This window comes from Accipiter gentilis, chromosome 30, assembly GCF_929443795.1.
Source record: "Accipiter gentilis chromosome 30, bAccGen1.1, whole genome shotgun sequence".
Lineage (NCBI taxonomy): Eukaryota > Metazoa > Chordata > Aves > Accipitriformes > Accipitridae > Astur > Astur gentilis.
In genome coordinates this window covers 341,874-365,682 of record NC_064909.1, presented here as the reverse complement: position 1 = coordinate 365,682, position 23,809 = coordinate 341,874, and the positions used below count along the sequence as shown (strand labels likewise).

The 23,809-nt window shown below is 45.6% G+C and overlaps 1 protein-coding gene across 4 annotated transcripts in view; it reads left to right on the top strand.

The window, feature by feature from the left end:
* The window catches only part of MDGA1 (MAM domain containing glycosylphosphatidylinositol anchor 1), a 156,240-nt gene that overhangs the window by 82,861 nt on the left and 49,570 nt on the right, over positions 1-23,809 (top strand). For all 4 annotated transcript variants that reach the window (XM_049833814.1, XM_049833813.1, XM_049833812.1 and 1 more), the window contains 2 exons: positions 15,366-15,635; positions 19,004-19,155. In XM_049833814.1, the coding sequence (XP_049689771.1) occupies positions 15,366-15,635; positions 19,004-19,155 (422 nt within the window). The remainder of the gene's footprint in view (positions 1-15,365; positions 15,636-19,003; positions 19,156-23,809) is intronic.

Below are 23,809 nucleotides of genomic sequence, written 5' to 3'. Positions count from 1 at the left end.
GGAGAGTGATTTCTGGGAGCCCACACCACCTGTGGCTGTCAGAAGTGACAGTGCTCTTCCTAAGGCAGGGAGAGATGAGAGCTGCAGCACTGTGTCTGCTTCAGCAGTGAGGCTGGTGTGCTGCTGCTGCTGTTTCTCTGGAAACATGGTGGCAATGTAGAGAGAAGACATGAGGTTTCCAACGGGAGAGTGAGTCCTCTGTAGGTCGAGCCCATGCCTGTCTCTGAGACAGGCAGTATCATCCAGGCCTGAAGAAACGGGACTGCCAAATCCTCTGCTGTCTCCATAGGTGGTTAGCAGTTTTGGGAATAAGGTGTAGGGAGATGATTCTCTGTAAGCAGCAATCCACTGAAGATGCATTCATGAAAAGCTATGAGAGTTACTGATATGACAGATAAAGCATTTTTTTCATGATTAGTTAATAGAGGAGGAGTTGGACACGGGCACTTATGAAATTCACACATTTTAAATGCATGCAGGTAATGGTGTGAAGGATGGAGGGGGAAGACAGTACTTTGAGATAGCAGAGATGGCTGTTTGACAGCTGGCTTTTTGAAGCTGGTCACTATTCTGAAAGACCTCAGCCATGTCATCTGATGGACCACCTAAACCTATCCTCAGTTTTCCATCCTTTGCCTGTGATTGATTTGACCCACCTTGATTCATCTGAAGATGATGATGACAATGATGAAGAGGTAACCATCCAGAGAGTGACAGCAAAAATGCTTACAGTAAAAAATGTTCTTGCCTCTCCTTTCTCTATGCTATACATACTGGTCCTGTGTTTTTAAATTGCATGCTTTTCTTAAGTTCCTGTATGCACCACCCCCCCTTGTTATATTAATTCTTATGGGAAAAATTGCTTCGGTATCTGTTGACCTCAGCTGCTTCATCTATGAGACTGAACGTTTGCCATAAATCTTTTAGTTTGAGCATCCTTTCAGCCTCTTTCTGAATGGTTACGTTTTCATTGTCGTCATCTTCCTAAGATAAATCAAGATCAATCAAGGGTGAAGGATGGAAAAATGGGGTAATGATGACAGTTAACGGAGGATTTTAGACGATTGGCAGCAGAACTCTGAGGCAGCAGATAGAGAAGTGATGGAGAACTGGGTGTTACTCTATCCTGAGTTCTTCCTTGGTCCAAATTCCCTACTAGGTCTGAAGGAGAGGCTGAGGAAGAGCCGGCTTTGTATGGGGAAGCTTGTACTCTTTCCACTCTGTAGATACGTGGAGAACCACTGTATTAACTCTTCATGTTCTAGCTTTGCCCCATGCCTCCTTTTTGCTTACTAGTATAGACAGAGAATTCAAAGCAAACATATTAAGGAGTGCTGGTTAACACTTGATTATCTTAATTGCCTTGGATGGTCCTCCTTCCCCTACCAGGCTCTTTCTGGCTTGGATCTCTCCCCTTTCCAGCTCTGATCCCACCACCCCATCATTAAAGCAGGTCTGTTTTTTTAATCAACATTTCTGCTTTTGGCTATGATGCCTCATGCTTTGCCTGCCTGTTTGGAAAGCAGCTGTAGAGGGATCATCTAGTGGTCACAATTTAGCTTTCAAACTGAAAACAAGGTAAGGTAATGCTGTAGCCCAGCTGTGAGCTCTGACCACCTGTGGCCCTGACCATCATTGCATTTCAAAAGCAGGGACTCTTCTCCATTTTGACAGGATTGCAGTTCTTGGAGGCACTTTGTCCTGCACCCTCCCTGCTCTTAACTTTCAGTTCTGTTATTAAAAGGGTCTAAACATGTGGAGGTGATTGAATTGCTCAGGCAGCTGGTGATGGAATAGGAGCCTCTTGCTATTGCACTGCTGCTTGGAGTCAGCAGTCACCTCTGTCTGGTGGCTCCCCTGGTTGTGGGTGAGATCCTCCATAGGAGACGCTGCATACTCTGGATCTGGGCCCTAGCTGTGGCACTAATTGGATGCTGTCTGGCGTCCAAAGATTTATTGTTATATTTGCTATGGGGAACATACAGGCTGGTGTCTGTTTTCCTTCCCAGGGTAGCTCTGTTGTGGCATGCAGCAGCTCTAACACAGGAGGTGTCTCCTGTTCAAGAGCAGGACATGCTGCCCAAGTTTCAGATGCATGTTATGACTCAGCTTACTGATGAACTCATTAAACAAGGCACTGAGAGTTCATGGAGAGGTTAATATAGAGGGGTGCCACTGACCCCTTCTGTGCAGGTGTCACACAAGCATTTACTTTGGTCTGCATTCATCCCACCTAGCAGAGATGCAAGGGCCGGGATCACCTGAGGCTCCCTGTGCAGGCACAGGATAGAGAGAGGTAATGCCAGCTAAGGATTCCTACCATCTGAATCATCATCATCATCTGGAGATGTCCATCTCACTCAATGGCTTTGGAGGCAGGTGGCGTTCCTAACTTGGGTGCCTCAGTGAAGAGCCTGAAGTTAGGTGGGATAAATTTGGGCTTTAAAGTCCTGTTCCAGCTATCTCCAGGTTTGCTGTCAAACCTGGGGGGATGATCGGTTCTTTCTCAGTTGTTCAAATCCTTCTCAGGAATGTGGAGCAAATACCCTAGGACAATGAGCATCACAGATTGGCTGTTTTCCCATTTTCCCTTCTTTACACTGTGGATGGAAGCACAGGGAATGCATTCTGCTGTGATGGGTGAAGCAGCTCTGTTTCTGCTCACAAGGTTGGAGAAGGTACCTGTTGATCTCTGCCCCGTTACAGGCCCCTGTGTCCTGCTTGTCTCTGCCAGGCAAGTGAGGAGAGTCAGAGCTGAGGATTCAGGTTTCTCTTTTGTTTTCTCCTTTCCGAAACTTTTTGCATGTGAATCCTCTGGCCTTCAAAACTCAGGACAGTTTCTAGCCCAGAGAAAACAAAATCTAAGTAGTAACTAAAGCTGTGCTTCTGCCATCTGAAGAGCAGAAGGAGAGAAAGGGGAATTGTAAACATATATATACATACACACACATACATACAAAACATCAACATCATCTTGTCAAGGACTTTGGGAGAGGAGAAGAGGACTAAGAATTCTGTCCTAGTATTTGTTGAGGTTGGGGGCTACTGGAGATAAGACAGAGTTGATTACTAGGACATAAAAGCACCTATGGGGAGGACTTGAAGTAGGCTTAAACTGCAGCAAGGTAATTGGGTTAGATGGTAAGAAAAACTAGTAATAAACTCTGAAGTAAGAGAAAAGATATGGATTCTCTGTTTCAGAAGAAGAATCTTATTTGGTTCATTTTTTTGGGTTGATTTTTTTTTTTTTTTAAATCTTAGTTTGCACTGGCAATGAGTTGCTTTATTCCCAGAACTACACAGCTGAGTAGCTCACCTATGAATTATTGACTAGTAAGATAACTGGTACTTGGCCAAAAGTTAATGCATATGGGATGCTTTTGGGAAAGAGTATCATTGGCTGACTCTTAGTGAATGTTTGGATCTAAACTATTTATATGCTATTGGGAGCAGCCTGTCACTGCCAGCCCAATTTGTTAAACAGAAGCATTTAATAGCAGATGCATGGGTATGAGCTGACATCTTGTTATCTTCTAGAAGACAGAGGCAGAACCTGAGCGGAGAGTTGGTGGTCTGACAGTGCTACACATGGGAGGGATCCCCTCTTGTGGGTATGTGGGTGGGCAGGAGAATCCCAGATCCACCTTAGCTGTCATCCTGCTTCACTGTGCTATAACTAGCAAAATTGGCTGTGAGTTAGAGACAGTATTTTCATGTTAGTCTGTGGCAAAAAAAAAAAAAAAAAAAAAAAAAAAAAAAAAAAAAGAAATCTAGATTTGGGTTACAACATTGGTCTGGCAGTAATTGAAGGTATTAGCTCTGAGATGCCCACTCTCTCACCCTCTTTATTTCTTTTGTGCATAACTTTGCTAATTGGGTGGTATGTGGGCAGGGGGAGGATTATCAGCATGCATTTCACAAACAAATGTGCATGTGTCTTCTGTACATACACCATCTTTTCCCACTTATCTTTTTCAATTAGGGGAGCATACTGTTTTGAAACCAGGCACTTGAAGGTAAGTGAGGCATGGGAATGAGGTGGCTTTACACTGAAGGAGAATACTTGTCTTTGTAGTGTCTTGTTAGCATGAATTGATTGGGCAGTAAGTCTGAGTGGAGTTCCAGCATGTGTGGGACAGATCTTTTTTTGAGGAGGCATATCTGTGAGGTAGAAGGTCTGGAAATTCCCACCTAGGATGGACTTTCTTCAAAGCACTCCATAAAGTGAGCTAGGGGTCTCATGTATTAATCATCACAGCTCATCATGCAGAAGAAGAAATCCTTTAGTAAATCCCTATATTAAAACAAGGTGAGGACTGGTTGAGCTCATTGGCTTGGAAAGTTCAGAGGGGAGAAAAACAGAAAAGCTGGTAGTGAATACATTTCATTTGCCCTTCTTTTAAAAGCAGTCAACTAGCATGGAACTAAGCCTTCTCTGCTCTGAGCCCTGCTTCTCCAGTCCCTGCACCTACTTGTCTAGCAGAAGATGCACTCAAACAAATTTGTTTTATTTGAAATAACAATACTTGTGACTTGGCTTTCAAGCACTTTGCAAAAAAATGCACATTTTATCTCTTTATATGTGAGGAGACTAAAGTGCAAAGGCAAAAGCCATAGAATATGAAAGAGATTCTGGCTTTTAGCTGAAACAGGTTGAGCAAACCTTCTTCCACCTCCCCTCTTCTAACTACTCCATTATATCATCTCTCAGAAACAAGTAGATGAGACTGGGCTTGTAAATATAAGTTGGATATTTATCTCCATGTGGAAAACTGCTGGTGCCTAATGTGGGTGATGTTTCAGGGAACAGAATTGCTCAGTAGTAATTTCCTAGCCTTGTGACAATAAAAGAGCTTCCGGCTTGCTCAGGTAGAGAGATCTGGTCTCTCCTGGAGCTGAAACCATGGAGCTTTCTACCTGCTGTGAAAGCAGGGATGCAGTATCTTTGATGCCTGTGACATCTTTATTACCCCAGATTATGGGACTAGGGCTGGATAAGGAAGGCACCCTTTGCGAGGATTGGTTTGGTTGTCTAGAGAAGATTAGGGAAGACTGCACCCAGTATGACTACAGAAGGGTACCTATCAGAATTTAAATGGATGCTGGATGGGGCCATATAGGTCTCCTAAGGCCCTAATAAGAGCCTGTGCTGATTTGCTTTCCAGAGAGAGAAATTACTGCCTGGTGTTGTTAGCCACTTTGGATAACAAAACACAGCTAATTAATAGTAACTAACCACGAAGTGCAGTCCTTCATACCAGGTTATTTGTGTGTCCTTTGCAGTGTTAATCCAGCGAGCGGTCAATTAGCTCTCACACATGGGTAAGGTGAAGACTACAAGCAGGAGTCCCACTCATGCTGTGATTGTGTGGCTAAGCTTGGAGGGAGTCATTCAGCAGAGCCGGGATAAGAGCTGCTGAAAATAAAGCTGCTTTCTAATCTAGCAAGGCTTGCTATTTTCATCACTTGTGTTACATGTTGCACTTCCTAGATTTAAATAAAAATGTAAATGATGACTGACTCTGGAGGGTAGAGTAGAAGGTGTTTTGCACAGGAGAGGAAGCCTGGGCTAAGGACTGAAGTGTGGGTCAGGATACAGGACTCCTGCACTGTGTTTCTCTGATGCTGCCAGTTCATGTGAAACCAGGCAGGCAGTATTTCTGCTTGTGCCTCTCTTTTTCTGCCTGGACATTGCTGTGCCGTGGTGTTCTTTGCAGCGGAGGAAGTATTGTGGGAAGTAGATCCCTGTAGAAAAATGAGAGTGCAGCAGCCTATGGCACCTGCATAGACCAGCGGTACAATGCGGGCAGCTGACCACCTACAGAGATGGCTGTTGTCAGCCGCTGGTCAGGGTGGCTACAGGGTGGAAAGGGCTGCCTGTGAGTCAGAAAGAGGGTTATGAGTGAGCTTGTCAGCTCTGACAGCCGTTTCAAAATGAGCCAGCATTTGGGAATTGCCTAGGATATGCTATTCACAGTCCTCAAGCTACAGTGCGAAAGCAGACTCTGCATGTGTCTTGCATAGTAGTGTCGTATCTGTTGTGTCAAGGTTTTTTGACCTTTTCAATTCTTGCCTGAGCTCTTAATGCAAGGTCTGTTCACTCAGTGTTCTCCTGTTCTGCAGATGCTGATTTGTGCTTAAGCTTGTCACCGATATCTGTGCATCAGTCCACTCCACTATGAGCCTTTCTTTGCCTTTCATCCATATGAGACTGAGCAGCCTCATGGCAACATCCCCATTTTTTAAAGTTAAAAAAAATAAAATGTTTTCACTTTTTTTTTTCACTATTTACCCCACTGTAGGGTTTAGGGATTAATCCGTGCGGGGCCCGGACGACGGAACACCAATGTGATGATTAAAGTCGCCAGTTTATTGAGCTTAGCTAATCATTTTTATACAATTCTCTAAGTTGTTGAGAGACTTTGATTGGCTACTACATGCAAGCACTTGGTGTCCACACGCACAAGCATAAGCGGTGATTGGTTACATCGGTACTGTCCACGCGCATAAGCATAAGCGGTGATTGGTTACATCGGTACTGTCCACGCGCACAAACATAAGACATAATTGGTTGTGTTAATTAGAGCATACAAGACTTGTCTTAGTCCAATTGGTCAAGATAAGCCCCTGAATTGAGGTTGTTTGTGCCAAGTTCCCTTTATCGTGGAATGTGCACCTGTGTTTTCCTAACTGGGATCTTTCTTCTTCTATCTTCTTATTTATTCTGTTCAAGGCCTTCTAAAGGCGCCTGGAACAATCTTGTGACCATGAGCTATTTTCAGGTCCAATAACTAACTTCCATATAACTGAACCCTACATCTCCCCCTCTCTCACTTTTTTTTTTTTTTTTTTTTTGGATAGCATATTGCTGTCTTGTTCCGCAAACTTAGCCCAGCAATCAGTAGGTGTCAGTTTTATGTGGGTGTCCCTACGGAGGCAACTATGGTTTTGCTGCACACCAGCCTGATGCTCTTCGGAAAATCCCGGTATTTATACATTTTCAGAGGAATGGATTTTAGCACACGTGGCCGGCGGGTGCCAAAATCCACCTCAATTGAAAACCTATGACGCGTGCACTCGCTGGCCAGGCGCACTGCACAAGTCATAGTTATCTTATCAATTCGTTCATGGGCTTTGTGATGCGGCCGTAATGCACTGAGAATTTTAATCTGTTATGTTAGCTAAGATGACCTACGCATTAGTTTTTGGCTGAGGTGGTATTCGTATTGCCGCACCATCTATGATGCTTCGGATGATGATGGTCGCATAAATCAAACGGAAGTCCATTGTGGGCTTGCATCTGTGAAAACATAAGCATAATCTCGCCCCGAGGTTATTAATGAAAAATGGACCTTCCCATCACCCTATTTCTAGATTGTTAACTGAGTCTATGACCTTACTTCTAATTTCAGTTTTAACTAACTGTTTAGCAAAAATTTTTTTTTTTTTTTTTTTTTTTTTTAATGAATGACTACATATCAGGTATCTTAAAACTACCTCCACACTCGGCTCTTCTGTGAGTAATGTTTCGCCAAGGACTGATTATAACATTAAACTATATATATATTTACTTATTCTCTACAGCACTTATTCTAAACTGCTTAGCCTCTATACAATTAGTTATAGGTTAGTAGGTTAGTTGATTATGATTAGTTGAATGTCTGTTACAGTGGTTAAAAAAATTTTTTTTTTGATGATTTACTCTCTTTTCTACCCACTCGCACTAAAATACATATCCAAAAACGATATACTCCATGTTTTTTACACGCATTCTTAATCTCCACATTGACTGCCGGTCTCCGTCGTGATTTGTCTAGTCGGTCTATCTAGGGCTTCAGGACCTGCTGACGTCTCCGCTGCCTCTTGCTCTTCTGAGTTGTCTGTGGCATCTGGTCGCTCAATCCACGGCTTGACCCATTTCGCCAGTATCCAATGGGGTTATTCGTTACCTGTGGAAACATAAGCATACCCTCTTCCCCACGTAAATAATTTGCAAGGTCCTTGCCACTGCTGTAAAACCGGATCGAATACTGAAACTTGCGGCTGATTTTTATCAAAATTTTTGTTCCCACACATATGCCTATTAGTTGGGATCTGATCCTCAGTACCACGTGGCTGTAGCCAATTCAAAACATACAGTGCTTTGCTTATTAACTCTTGGGTAGTACAGTGCCGCATATCTTCCCCCGTTTTTAAAATGTTTAAATGATCCTTTAAGGTCCGATGTGCACATTCAACAATAGCTTGACCAGTGGAATTGTGGGGTACACCAAAATTATGAGCTACCCCCCACATCTGTAAAAATGTTTCTAATGACTGTGAGCAATATCCCGGGCCATTGTCTGTTTTAATTTCTGTTGGCACTCCCATGGCGGCAAATGCTGCCAAAAGGTGCTTAATTATGGCTTTAGCATTGGTTGATATATGAACAGTAGCCCACATAAGGTTCGAATATGTGTCAATAGATACATGAATAAATTTATATCTCCCAAAACTGGGATATTCCATAACATCTGTTTGCCAAATTTGCAATGGTGATAATCCCCGGGGGTTCACCCCTTGTGGTTGTAAGTTTTGAATATTCGCACAGTCTGGGCAAGCAGCAAGAATAGCTCTGGTTTGCTGCAATGGAAGATTAAATTGTTTACTCAGCGCTTTTGCCGACTGATGATAAAATTTATGGGATAGCAGTGCTTGTCCAAACAAATCAGGTTTGGGTGTATTAAAATAGATGTTTGCATTGGCTACTACCAGTTGATCCGCGCGCGCATTACCTTCCACAATGAATCCCGGCAGCGTTGTATGGCTACGAACATGATCGATAAAAAATAAGTCTGTCCGTTCTTCTAGTAACATCCATAATTTTAAAAGTGTCATAAACAGCTGCTTATTGTTTACAGTTTTTAGTAGGGACCTATGCATACGTTTGACTATCCCCACGACATATTGAGAATCTGAAATAATGTTGACAGGTGTTTTATCCCATTTTTTAAAAACAGAGCATACGGCTAATAGCTTGAGCACTTGTACTGACCCCTCTGACAGAATGACTTTGGATTTCCAGGATCCATCCTGTAAATATACAAATCCTGCTTTACCTGTCTTGCTGCTAGCATCAGTAAAAACAGTAATGGCTTCCAGCGGCTTATTGCTGCAGATAGAGTGCGGTTCCATTGTTAACATTGTTTTAAATAATGGGGGGGGGGGGGGGGGGGGGGGTAGTGATTATCTACTTCCCCCTTGAAGTCCAGCAGAGCTACTGCAAGACAGTCATTTTTCAACATGGCATTACTCACAATATCAAGTGACACAGGTAAAATGATTTTGTCCATTTGCTTCCCTGAAATTTGTATCGCCCTTACCCCTGCTTTTTGAATGCACATCCCCAGAGCTTCAATTCTAGTGACTACCGTTTTTGACATGCTAGCAGGCAAGAATATCCATTCTAGTATTACCAATGGGTTTTGTTTTTGCTGCTCATCCCACTGACCCAGAATTCCCGCAACTTCCTTGTCTGAGTTATATACATACAAATTTATGGGCAAATCAGGGATATATCTGCCAGACATAGATGATGTGATTTTCTGCTCAATTGCTGTCAAGGCTCGCCACCCAGGCGCACTTAGATGTAGTACAGAAGTTAGGCTATTGCTGCCCCGCAATAAGTCCAACAGTGGTTGTAAGTCTGTATTGGTGATACCACAATAAGGCCGGATCCACTGCAGGTCTCCGACAAGTTTTTTGTACATCATGTACATTTCGTATGTCTTTGTGTAGCGATAGCTTTTGTGGATGTACAGAGGCTTCTGCAACCTCTCACAGACCCCAGGAAAGTTTGACCGGCTGCTGTTAGTCCGTGCCGGCACAGATCGAGGCTGCGTTGCTATGTGTTGAGGGCACGCACGTCTCAAATGCCCTGGTTGACCGCACCGATGACACGCGGGGGGGTCTTTGTATGGGCCGTAGTCTCCTTTTCCCTGTCGCACCATCAGTCGTAATGCTACCGCGAGTGCTACAGCGTGAGCTTCAGCATGTATTTTAGCTTTCTCTTGTTCTTGTATTATAGTAGCCAAATCCTCGTTTGCATTATTTGAATCAGGGTATATGCTAGGTATAATTTGTTCATGTTGAACGGTGGTATCTGGGGGCTGTTTTCTCATAGGCGGATTTTTACTCACTCCCTGATTCTGTAGAGTTTCCTTTAATTGTACAGTTAGGGAGGCTTGGGAACTGTCAGATGGCTGATTAATATCGGCAGTCCCAGGGAGTGGAGCAGAAGTCAAGAGCACAGGAGCAGGCGGACAAGCTCCAAAAAGTCTCTCTCGCTGCATTATGTTTTTCTCCCCGCTTTTCCTTTTCGCTTGCGGTTGGAGAGAGAGAGCAGCAAAAGCAGACGCAGATGCTTTATGATCTGCTTTCATTTCTTGCAAAGTTATCTTAATCAATTTCCCTAAAGTTGCAAGACCTTTAACTTCTTTAGACCTGTCACTAATTTCATCCCATAGGGAGGTTCCGATAGCTTTCCAGGTACTAAGCTCAAAAGCTGTACCCACACTAATTGAAAGGTTTCTGTCCTTTTTAATATTTTTCTCTGTTTTTTCAACCAGCCTCATAAATATCTTTCCGGCTGTCTTTTCCCTCGCAGATGCTGCGAAACCCTTGCCGCCCTTTTTATCAACGTAAGCTTACGATTTTACCTGCTTTTCCCAAGCAGTGTCCTGCCTCTCTCGAGCAGTGCCGGTGCTGTCTTTCAAGCCACCGTGGTCCGCGGCAATTCCCCCGCCTTTTCAGTAGCGTTGCCTCTTGTTCCTCTTCGGATCACGTCGGGGTCACCAAATGTAGGGTTTAGGGATTAATCCGTGCGGGGCCCGGACGACGGAACACCAATGTGATGATTAAAGTCGCCAGTTTGAGCTTAGCTAATCATTTTTATACAATTCTCTAAGTTGTTGAGAGACTTTGATTGGCTACTACATGCAAGCACTTGGTGTCCACACGCACAAGCATAAGCGGTGACTGGTTACATCGGTACTGTCCACGCGCATAAGCATAAGCGGTGATTGGTTACATCGGTACTGTCCACGCGCACAAACATAAGACATAATTGGTTGTGTTAATTAGAGCATACAAGACTTGTCTTAGTCCAATTGGTCAAGATAAGCCCCTGAATTGAGGTTGTTTGTGCCAAGTTCCCTTTATCGTGGAATGTGCACCTGTGTTTTCCTAACTGGGATCTTTCTTCTTCTATCTTCTTATTTATTCTGTTCAAGGCCTTCTAAAGGCGCCTGGAACAATCTTGTGACCATGAGCTATTTTCAGGTCCAATAACTAACTTCCATATAACTGAACCCTACACCCCACAAGTGAAAAACTTTCCATAGTGCATCACTGCCATCCTGGGATGCTCTAACTTCATCATTGGTGCAAGAAGCATCTCTGCCTTCTGGAGGCATCTGAATTTGATGGGAACTTGCAGCAATCAGACAGCATTGCAAGGATTGCTGAGTACCCCTTCTTGAGCTGTGCCCAAGTAGGGCAGCACAGTAACAGTGCAAGGAGACTGGTCTCTCCTGCAAGCACTTTGGGTCTTGTAAGGAATAACACTCCTCCCTTCCTCAAGGCTAAAATAAAAACAGACTTAAAAGAAATACTTACAGACTTGGCCACAGCTCAACAGCCAGTGTGCTTCTCGCTCATCTAACAGGATGAGCATTTCAGTCCTGGTTATTTCCAGTGAAACCAAGAAAATAAGAGGTTATTGGGGCACAAAGCAACACCCCTTGACACTTGACGTTTCTCTGTTTTGTTTCTCTCACTCTTGCCCTTCATCATTATGAACACCGTGCTAGCTTAGCAACCCTCCAGTGCAGAGCATCTGCTCTGGCTCACAGCAAGGGAGCTGCCTACAGCCCAGTTTTGCTTTAGGGTGCCTGGCACGATGGAGTAGGTTGCCTGTGTTTGGCTGATTTTATTTGCTCCTAACAAGCTAATTCTGCTGCAAAGGCAGGCTGCCCTGCCTTGTGTTTCACAGCAGCCACATCTTAACAAGATTGCTGGAGGACCCTCGTTCCTTCAGCATTGCCTAGAATGGTAACATGCTGCCCTCTTCACCCCTTTTGCCACTCCTCCTGGCAGCTAGCTCTTCTGGATTTAAGCTGCATACTGAGAGAAAACAGTAATTGTCTATGTTTATTTGCTGTGTTTTTTACCAAGGGATCCCAAAGCCCTGTATATGCAGAGAGGTTTTTTTACCTCCTTCTTGAAATGTAGCAACCTGCTGCCTGCTATGTGGCTGCTGCTTAAAAGAGCACTTCAGCTGCATCCAGTGGAGTTCAGGGGAGATATAGAAAGGCATTTGAAGAGCCTCTGGACAAGGACCCCCACCTTTGGAACTGGGCTAAAAACTGGTGTTGATACCCAAGCTCCCCAAAGAGCACCATGGCAGCTTAGTGAGCCAAAATAGCCAGATACTGCTCCCTTATAGCCAGCAGGGATGCTGCTTCCTTGTGGGTATTAGAGGCACCTGGAAAATCATTACAATTTTCTGCAACTCCCTAAAGGTATCTGTGCAGGAGTCATGTTGGAGGTTTCTGCTCCTGGACAGTCACCATCTCAGGTGTACTGGAGTTGTTAGTTCCCAGTTCTGGGGAGTCAGAGCACTGGCTTGTTTAAACAAGCTTTCTTTGGCATTTAAGCCAGGGATGAGAAAAGTCTGTGTTGTTATCTGCTACGATTTGCAGACTGAATCCCTGCCTTGGTGGTGGGTCTCCCATTTTGTGTATAACCTACTTGAAGAAGTGTGGGCTCCCTAGTAGGCATTGGAGACCAGACCTGATGTCTTGCCCTGTAACTGCTGTTGACCATTCTTTGCTTTGATATTCACTGGCAGCCTTCAGGAATAGCAGCCCCTTGGTGTAGTACTGCATCCTTTGCAGTGATGGGATGACCTGCTTCAGCTCTTTCTCCAGAAAACCCAGGGGCTCCAGGACTACCCGAAGAGTTAATGCTCATTGGCTGTTTCGTAGTGCCAGAGACAAGAGGAGAAAATGTAATCAATTTTTACTGTATAGGCACTTTCAGACATTCCCTTCACAAGGTGATAACATAGGCCCAGAACCTGTCCCAGTGCAAATCAAGTAAATCCCATTTCCCAGCTGAAGAAGATTAAACATCTTCTGCATCCTTGGCTGCCCTGCTGTTCCTGTGACCTAAGGAAGCATCTGGAGTGTCCTAGCCTTGGTCCTCTGTGACCCTTTACCAGCCCTAGACACTCCCTCAGTGAGGCCCAGAGGGCCACTTTCCTTGCAGTGTGTGTCCTTGCAGGGGGCACTTCATCAATTTTCAGACCTTTTCTCTTCCTTTGCCTAAGCTCCATGCACAGGTGCCGCTTGGTGCAGTGAGGGAAGCTGCTCTCCCACCCCTCTCTCTCCTTGTGAGATAGATTGCTTTGAGTATATCTGGAGCTGCTGTGCCATTTTCTTTTTTTAAGCCTTCCTTCCCTTTTCATTTTTTTTTTTTTTACCCTACATCACCAGCTGGCCTTGATTATAATGTGAGACCCCACCAGCTTCAATTAAGGAGCAGATGTGACCCAAGAAAGGGGATAGCAGCTAGGAATGGAGATGACACATTCATGGCACTAGGTCTAATCAAACAACTTCTCACATTATTCTCACTATGAGGTGGGAGACGTGTAAGCCAAAGGCAAGTCAGCACTTGGAGCACCCGCAGAGACACATTGCTAGCAAAGCCATCTGCAACGAGCTGACCATGCCACTCAGCACAGCAATGTGAGCTCAGTCAAGGGCTGCTTTTAATTCACGTAAGTGCAGCAAAGGGCCCAGAAGCTGAGTTGAGAATGGGTACCTAGAAAACAATCAACCACTGTCAAACAAGGCCTGCTAGGTGGAGGGGATGCTTGTACGCTGTGTACCCACAGATGCGTCTGTGTCCCTGGGAGAGGGGGCACTGTGCATGCAGAGCTATGGTGTGGTGCATGCACCACCTTCATCTGTGGTGAAGATGGAAATGTTGCTAGTGTTACAGAGCTGTAGGTAGGTCTTGCTGGGGTCAGGCTATGAGAGGGGAGAGACTGGTGTGCTGAAGGCCCCCAGGCATGGCTGTGTTCACAACAGCAGCGATGCTGTGTGGCCTGTGGTTCCTGGTGGAACTGTGTGTGTGGCGCTGCAGATACTGTGTGTTGCAGGTTTTTGGCTGTGCTTGGCAGCTCTGCAGACCTTTAGAGGAAGCAGGTGCTTTGTAGATCTGTAGTGCATAGAAGCTGTGGAAGAGCAGGTGCTTTGAACCTGGAGAAGGTGAGCTGCGATTGTGCTGGAGCTGCTATAAATCTGTTCTCTCTCATTCATATTCAAGCTAACAGCTGTTATGTGTTCAGGAAGCTTTTCTCATTTTAGAGGGAAAGCTTCTGCTTATTCCCATGCTGTAGTGTTTTAATTAAGAGTTTCTTGCAAGTGAAACATGTCCATCAGATGGCTGTGGAGACTGAAGTCCTCTGCCATTGCATTAAATAGGGGGTAACCCAAGCAATACCAATCCAAACTTTCTCCTTGCTCTGCCTCAACTGTGCCCAATTCATGAGGTTCCTGTAAATTTTTACAAGTGCTGAAGAGCAAGACTTAGTAGCCTCCCTTTGCTAAGGAGGTGGCCACCATTCTGACGCTACTGGCAGAGATGCTGACATGGAGAGACGTGACTCACCTCCCAGCATTGGGGACTTGTTGCCAGAGATAAAAATAGGACCCGGAGTCCCTGTAGCCAGTCCCTGATGTGTTGTATTGATGTATTTGGAGAAGCCCTCTAACACCCCTTCAGGTCTGTGCTCTGTGGGGACAGCTAGTGCGTATCCCTCCATCTGAACATGGTGTCCCTGATCACCCTGTCGGATGTTGACCAGAAGAACATGAATGTAACTGCTTGAGAGCATACCTGTCTACTCTGGGAATGCAGTTTATGCTAGGTATGAGGACTACGGTTATCCTGATTAGGATCTGAGGATTGAATCCAAGCTGTGGCACTCAGCTGCTGGAGTTGCACTTCTCAGATGAAAGAGCAGGGCTCAGTAGCTCCTCCAAGCACTGTCTCACTGTGGGATGAGGACTTGCTAAAGGCTACTCCTACCTAATAAATGGGAGGGATGTGGGAGGTGGCCCCAGCCCAGTCAGAAGGGGATGTCAGACAACTATTGCTGCTTTTGGTTTGATGAAGCCTTGCTCCCACTAGAAAATAAATATCCTCTTGGAAGTCATAGGTGCCTGTCTCCTCAGCAGCACCACCAGGGTGACAGTGCTGAGTGGGATGGCTGTTCCCTGATGGCATCCCCGTCTGTCCCTCTGTTCGGTCTCCAGTCCCCCCCATGGTGGAGCCAGCTTTCCAGGACGTGCGCCAGGGCGTGGGGCGCAGCGTCACCCTGCGCTGCACCATGCTGAAGGGCAGCCCTATGAAGGTGGCCACCTCTGTCTGGCGCTTCAACGGGACCCTTCTGGTGCAGCCCCTGTCAGAGCAGCAGGACTACTCGGAGCTGAAGGTGGACAGCGTCAGCCGGGAGACCAGTGGTAGCTACGAATGCAGCATTTCCAACGACGTGGGGGTCTCCACCTGCCTCTTCCAGGTGTCTGGTAAGTTGCAGAGTGCACACTAGAATGAGCTGTTGGATGGGGTCATGGAAGTGGGAAACTTCCTCTCCATAAACTGGTGCCAGTACAGTCAACCTCTACTGCCTCCTCTGTGCATGGCGCTGTGTTCAGAAGAGACAACTCTCCATAAGCCAATAGGGAGATCTGCTTCCATTCAGGCAGTCCTTCAAGTCTGGGATGGACCTGGGGCCGTTATTGCCAGCCATGGTACCTTTTAGCAGTGTTTGACCACTTGCCTGAAAGATACAGGACTTAAACTCAAGGCTGCCATCCACTTTCAAGCTTGGACAACATGTATCATTGGTAAGTATTGAGCAACGGGGAGTGAAAGGTTCTCTACATCCCCGCAATAGGCTCCAAACCATCTAATTTCCCCTTTAAAAACAAAAAAAACCAAAAACTGTATTATGTATTCCTGTGTCTTCCCTATGTCTCCTGTCTGTGTCTCATGATGCAATGCTAGGACAAACATGAGCTGAGAATGGATACTAGTACTCAGTGGATTTGCTCCTCACGGTTTTCTGTGAACCCAGCAGGCACTGTAACAGGACTTCTCTCCAGCACCTGCAACTGCAAAGAGGGATGGCAGAGTTACAGCATCTAAAACCACACATCTGACCCAGCCTCTCCAGCTGATCATTAAATCTGCTTTTCCCATGACCCCAGAATTGACTTGGGCACCAGTTTCTAGAAAAGCTCTCCAATGAAGTTGCCTTAATAAGCAGTAAATTCAGCCAAAATACTGGGTTTTCAGTCCAGGGCCAATTTATAATACTTTTTGACTCAGGGCTGAACAAATGAGAATAAATAACATTCAGAGAGGCCTGATTTTGAAGCAGGTCTTCCCAAGGATTTGGAAAAGCTTAGGTATGCTATAACTCTTGAGATGCTCTCAGAAATGGGGAAGCCCAAACCACTTCTACTGTTTGGGCCCTGTTTCAGGACCTTGCTCTCGCCCCTTGAGATTTCCTGGAATTTTTCTGGCAGTGGATCTTGCTTGAGAGCTTTGGTCCTCTCTATCCTTTCTTCATATGCTTGCAACTCTCATATTACTAAGTAAGTGATGGCAAACCGTATCTCACTATGATCCACCACAGCAAACTGTCACTAGCAAGCTTGGGAATGCTCCCAGGATCTGAATTTCTTGCTGGATGTAGTAACAAATACATATTGCCACCTGGTGTGCCATGTTATCCCATGAGGGGATAAAATCCCCTCAGCAGAAAGCAACATTCATCCCTAGAAAGCACTCATCAGGAAAGCAGCAAGCATTTATTTTCCTGCAGCCCTTCTCTGCTTCCAAGGCATTGATATCTGATGGTGGCTTTTCAGCTCTAGACATCCCTGCCTGTGTCCTGGACAGTTCCAAATCAATTAGACCTTCTGAGCCTGTAGAGTAACGTGGAAAATAATCCAGTGGCTAGACTGCTGCGCTTGGGCTCAGGACCACTGGAGTTTTAATTCCTATCAGCCATGGCCTTCCTGTGTGAGGCAATGACACAGTCTCTTTTTGTTTCTGTTTCTTCTCTGTGAAAGTAGGACCATAAACCTTCCTATCTGACAGGGAGGCAGTGACTCATTTGTGACTGTGAGGTGTTCAGATGCACTGGAAATGGAATACATAAATCTGCTCAGGATGGGATTAGTTTCTTCTATGGAGAAGAGATTAGCTTTCTGAGAAATTTTGGAAGGATAGCAAGACATCCAACGCACTCCCCTTGAGCAAGTTATCAGAGCAGCCCATACTGGTCACCACCCGGACTCCCACTAGCTACAAGCACAGAAAAGCCCTGAAAGATGGAGTGAATAACCTTCAGCTCTTCCCATCAGCTGTAAACAAAAGACAAAACTTTCTAGCAATGGTAGAAGTTTCCAGAAAGGAAGTTCCAGAAGTATCCTGATGTGCTACTAGAAGGGGGGTTTTTTTAGCTTCCGTTTCCATCTTGGAGTCGATTAATGAGGAATTAATATCATGCAAGGTGACGATTATCATCAGTTCTGATTTTATTTTGGAATCTATTATGAAGCTTGACTTCCACAGTCAATACAAGTTGAATAAGCAGCAATTAGTCTCTGAGGTGGCTCTGAACTTCTTGCTTGTGCAAAAATTCAAGTCAATAAAAATAATAAGAAAAAAAAGACTTGGAAATAAACATCAATATTATCCATCAGTTCATAAAAAATAAACATTGAATCCTTTAAAGCTTAACTATAACCACACAGAATGGCGGTGTGTGTGATTCAAGTGGAAAGGTGCAGCAGACTTCCTGATGTGATGGTGTTTATGCCTGTTCTGCTCTCCAGCATCCCTTGCTGGCCAGGCATCTTTCTGGTCTGTGCAGGTCCAGATTTGACCTGAAGCCAGAAAGGAGAGTTTTGGTTCAGGTCCAACTCCTGCCTGGCCCAGGACAGGACCTGCCAAAAATTGAAGTGCATAGGGTCACACAAAGGTAGTTTCAAATAGGGTAAAACCAATTGTGGGTAAGACTTTGAGTTGCTTCTGGGCCTGGTGTGTTAGTCCACCAGCCTCTGGGCTGCACGGCAGTAGCCTTCAAATCCTGTAGCCTTCAAATCCTGTTTGGTAGTAGTTCAGGACAGCAGCAGCTGGGGAAATGATTGGAAATCCCTTCTTTGAAGTATCTGGTTTCTCTCTGGTACACCATTTCTCCTGTGTTTCCCTTCCTCCTGCTGCCCTCTGTTCTTAAGGGGAGATGTTGATTTAGAAAAGACATATCTGCCCCTGCAAAAGCTCCTGCTGTTTTTACCCAGGCTGAGGTCAGCATCCCCTTTGCTGCCATGTTGAGTGTCATTTTACAAAGAGGCTGGAGCACTGTGATGCCAAGGCAGGGGAGATGCAGAAGGAGCAAGGTCTTCTTTTTAATGCCATGGTCCCTGTGTGATAAATAACACTTTTCCTATGACCTACTGGCCAAATGATCTTTCTCAGGGTTTGTTAGCAGGAGACTCTGTAAAGCAGCAGATGAAACAGGAGAAATGCCAGTTTAAAGCTGTTACCTTAATCAAAGCAAGAGAGAAAAGATTAGCACTGGTTCCAGCTGGAGAACTGAAGTTGTTCCCACCTTCTCCGGTGTCCACGCCCCACTGGTGTTGCAGGGCTGCTAACCCTCCCAGTAGTTTAGGCTGTGAAAGCAGTAGTGGTTCACAGAAAATGATGGTATGTCAGTGCAACACTAGCTACAATAGTAAGGGTGTCCATCACGTCAAAGGCAAGTGAATCAGCTGGGTGAACGGAGCTGTTCCACTCTCACCACCTCTCTTTGTAATTTATGTTCCCCTTGATCCCACTCTTTTACTTTCCTCCCTCTTTTTTTTTTTTTTTTCCTCTCCAGCAAAAGCTTACAGCCCAGAGTTTTACTATGACACTCCCAACCCCACCTTGAGCCAGAAGCAATCCAAGAATTACTCTTACGTCTTGCAGTGGACACAGAAGGAGCCCAATGCTGTGGATCCCATCCTGAAGTATCGCCTGGAAGTCCGTCAGGTAAGGTCTCCTCTTCTGGAGCCTCAGTGCATGCCCTAGGGAAGAGAACCTCTCAGGAGGCAGTTACAGCAATGTCTCCTTGCTGATTAAGAGCTGAAGGTGATGAAGTTGCCACATCCTGATGGTCTTGCACTTTCCCCACTGAATGGAAGAGACAGGCCAAGTGCACAGCTCAGTATTGGTTTTTACGTCTGGTGTTGGGTATGATCAAGGGCTTTCAAAGCCCTGCTGCCTCCCATGGCACTGTCCATGGCTCGGGGTTTTAATGTGAACAAAACCCCACAGTCATTAGTAGGTATTGTAGATTTTATAGGCCAAAGACTCAAGCGAGTGGAATTCTATCCTCCTCACTTGTATGAAATAAAGGGAATAAGCTGAAGAGCTCTCTAGGCAGGAACTGCAGGAAGAGGTCAATGGCTGTTTGTGTTGCAGAAGGGCTTTCATACTGTCACAGTAATGAAGCTATTTGGACTATATAAACTCTGCAGGGGAAGAGAAGTAGGTTTCAAGGTTTCTGAGTCTGGAGAGAAATCATACCTGGGGAGAGGGGGAGGGAGAACTGAGGGAAATCTGAAGAGATCACTGGTTGGAGAAGGTTAGGGAAAAAGAGTCATGTTTTTAAAGAGCACGTTAACCTAGCAGGATTGCCAGGTATTTTCATCCACACTCAGCAAAGTGCCTGCATTCAACAGTTTTTAAAAACAGGGACACTTAAAATTGGTAGTTATTGCCATTCAGTGGTAGCTTGGAAGCAAATGCATTTTGAAAGGAAAAGTTAGATTACTGTAGATAGAAAACAAAATAATGAAAAAGATCCAAGTGTCTCTTTCCTCTAGTTCTGCACAGTAGGCTCCAGTTTTATGTCTCGTTTGATTGCGAGCTCTCTGGGGTGGGACAGCCTTTGTTTGTTACTCAAACCGTGTGGAGCATGTTGTCAGCGCTTAATAATAATACAGGACACAGGGGAGCCTCTAATAATGAAGGCAGTTTGTCATAGTACCCCTTCCCTCTTAGCCAAGTTTCACTATTATCAGCACTGCAACTCAATGAACTAATTTGTGATTTTTATCCTTCTCCAGTGATGTTGAGGGTTTTTTTCTTTTGCACAGTGCCTAGAAGTAATCCTGGATCTGTTCCTCATCAAGCTCCTACTGAAAGGGATCAAGAAAAGGGAAAATCACATTTCTGCTTTAAGTTATGACAGCTGAGTGCCCAAGCAAATTTAACCACCCCGGTTTTGTTCATACCCCATCAGTTACTGCTGTTAGTGTTTCTTTTGCAGCATCACCACATAGTTGTGACTATTGAGTGGTGTGTTGTAGAGGAGTGTTATACCATGGCCCTGCTGTAGCCTGGTCTTGTGTATGGGCAGGCTCTTAGAAATGGCTACAGGTGCCATTGTGGTGGCCTGGGTCTGAATAAGGGAGAGAGGAGGAAGCAGGGGAGATTTTTTTCCCACTTCTGTCAAGCACAAGCAGGAAACACTCTGGAAAAGACTTTAATGATATTGCCTCCTCCTGGCCCTCCTTCAATGAAGACACTTGCATTTCTTGGTGAGGTCTCTGCCTCCATGTGCCATACTGAGTTTTCACTGAGCCCTTTTCATTTCCTTGTCCCAGAGGATCACATCCCGTCTTGTTTCCAACCTGCCATTTCCCAGAGATGCCTCTGTGTTCCTGTCCTGCCTTCCTGGTGTTTTCCCCGTGATGTCTCACTTAGGCTCCAAGCAGCCTTGTGACACCTCCTGATCTTTCACTCTTTCCCTTGTGCCATCACCCTCTTCTATCTTACTCAGGCTTTGCTGCTTTGTCGCACCTTCTTCTCCGTGCTGGGGCACCTGGGCTAAGCTTTGTATCCTGTTGTTCTATCACTGGACCTCAGAACATAGTAACGTTACTGAATATAACTGTGAAAAGCTCAAAAGCTTAAAAGTATTGCTGACTGGAGAGCTCTTAAGAAAGGGGATTTGTCTGCCTGAATGAGGAGCTGCTGTTTGCCTGTGCACTCTCCTCACTGGATACACTGACTTCCAGGCACTGGCTCTGATGGCACAAAAATCCTCCTAGAGAGCTAGGATTGAAGTGGAATATTCTCCTCAGATAAAACGGGCCTTGACTGATTCGTTGTGAACATCAAGCTGATGAAAGCTGGCTGGGTAACCAGCCAGCCAGCCCACCTTCTCCTCCAGCCCTGGGAGCTCCCCAGCCTCTGTGGTCATGGCAGGTGCTTTTCAGCATCTTAAGGATGAACGAATGTGGCAGCAGCAGCCTGCCGTCTTGAGGTGATGAGGGGCTCTCTGCAGGGAGGGTTAACTATTGCTGAACTGGAATCCAAAGGGTAACCAGCCGGGATGCCCACTGGTTGTAAAATGGTTTGCTGGTTTTCATTTCAATCTCCCTGGTTTGCTTGAAGAGCTCTTGGATATGTAATGTGAAGATCCCCAAGTAGCAGGATGCTTTGCAAGGCACCTGGGAACCCTTGAATTAAATTTGCTTGCTGCAGCTGCTGAAAATGGGGCTGGGTGAGAGTAAAAGTTCTGCTTATTAATTGGCTGGTGCTGTGGCTCCTCCAACTCTTCCTGTTCAACAGCTTCCGAGGGCTGGTTGGGCATTCCTGGGGGGGATTGGAAGCAGTCTGGGGGAATTTTGTTTTGTAAGCAATGCATGAGGGCTCCCAGAAAGACAGGCAGGTGCATTTCCACAGGAACGGATTGTTCCTGACACTGCAGAGCAGGCTGAGCGGAGCAGCAGACGTACCAGTTCCAGTAGAATAAGAATTAACTTTCAATTAAAACCAAATAAACAGCCTGACAGCTTGGAGCCACCGACCCAGGCAAAGCACGTACCATAGAAATGTGGAGCAAGCTTCTTGTAAAGCCTCTGTTGTATGTCTCTGCAAATAGGCTGTTAATTCCCAGAGTGCATCGTTCAGGTGGGCTTAGGCAGTGGCATTTTGTTGAGTGGCAATTCAGAGGGGAAAACAACCCCATGGAGGAATGGCAGGGGCCTCACAGACATCTGTCCTGATGTCTTGGGACCTTTTCCTTTCTTGCTCCAAGGCAACTGATCCAAATGCTGACCACCTTACTTCACCTTAGCCAGTGAACTTCGTGAGTTCACAGTCTTAGGTGGTTTGATTGTGGGCAGATGCGATGAGGCTTTTGAGCTGTTTGTTTGGTCAGCTTTTTTTCTTCCATGTGTTCTTGTAGCATAGAAAGGCACTGAGGCACTGTGCTCCAACTGAAAATGTTTTTCATTGCTTGGGGATCCAAAGCAGCCTCCCCAAACCAGATCTCTGCTTAAAAAATAAAAAGCCTTTTAAGTTGCTTGTTTCTCTCTGTGTATTTTATCCCCTCCCAGAGCTCTACTCTAACATTAAAGAGAAATGAAAAGCCATCTAATATTGCAAGCAGGTTGCATCCTGGAGGAAAGATCTGAGTTGGGCTGGTGGTTACGATTACAGAGGATAGTGGCAGAATTACTGTGTACTTAGTGAGCTGGAACCCATCTGTGACCTGAGGCTGCAAGAGAAAGAGGAAGGAGAAGGTATTGCTGCAGTAGGGAATTTTAATCTTCATTGTGCCCCTCAAGGAGACCTGAGGCTGCCGTCTCCTCTGTACCTTCTGATACACAGGCTCAGGCCAGAATGGGTCCAGCTTAACACATTCCTGCCTTTCCTTTCCTCAGAGCAGGCGCAGCTCTACCTGCCAGACAGACCCCTGAAATTTGCACCAGGCCAAGCGCCAGACCCATTTGCTAAATTAGCTCACTAGGTTGTCACTTCAGATTAATTCCTGTCAGGGAGACTGTCTTTAATGAGACTGGCCCTGTGTAATGCCTGAGTAATTGTATGATCTCTCTTTGTTTGTACTTTCATCCCCTCCATGTTGGATAAACATCCCCTGCTGGCTACAAAACTCATCTGGGCTCCGGAGCCAGCTGCCACTTGCCTCATCAGCCAGACAGAGCAGCATTAATGAGAGCTGTGGCAGTGGGGAGCCGGGCTCACCGTGTGGGGAGGTGACAGATAACAGAGCTGTTTGGACAGACATGGGACAGGGGTATTAGCAGGAATTTAATGATTGTGATTAGAGCGGAAGGTTAACTGCACTGATGTCCATCGCAATGCAGCAGGAGAAGTTTTATGCAGAGGCCCATGGGCTGCAGATCTGTATCGCTTCATTTCTGCCTCTGAGTTGTTCCTCTGCTCTCCTCCGAGCCCACTTCAGTAGCGTCTGTCAACTGCTGTCTGTCTTTGGCTTCATTAGTGCATGGAGCCAGATGCCCCTCGAAGGGCACACAGACCCAGGCAGGGGCATCTCTTGCTCTCCTCACACACTAAGCAGGGGTGATATTACTCCAAAGGGAGGATGACCAAGTAGTGCACCATCTCATAGTCTTTTACATAAATGTTTAGTTGAAAATCCTGTTAACTTGCACCACTGTGCTTCCCCCATTCATGCACCACCATGTCTTGGTGAACCCATATGTGCGGCCCTTGGCCCATGAGGAACCAGCCTAGTGACATTGGATGCATCTTCCAATCATAGAGTCATTTAGGTTGGAAAAGACCTTTAAGATCATTGAGTCCAACCATCAACCATGCCCATTAAGCCATGTCCTGAAGTGCTTGCAAGCAACCCTGTGATAAAATA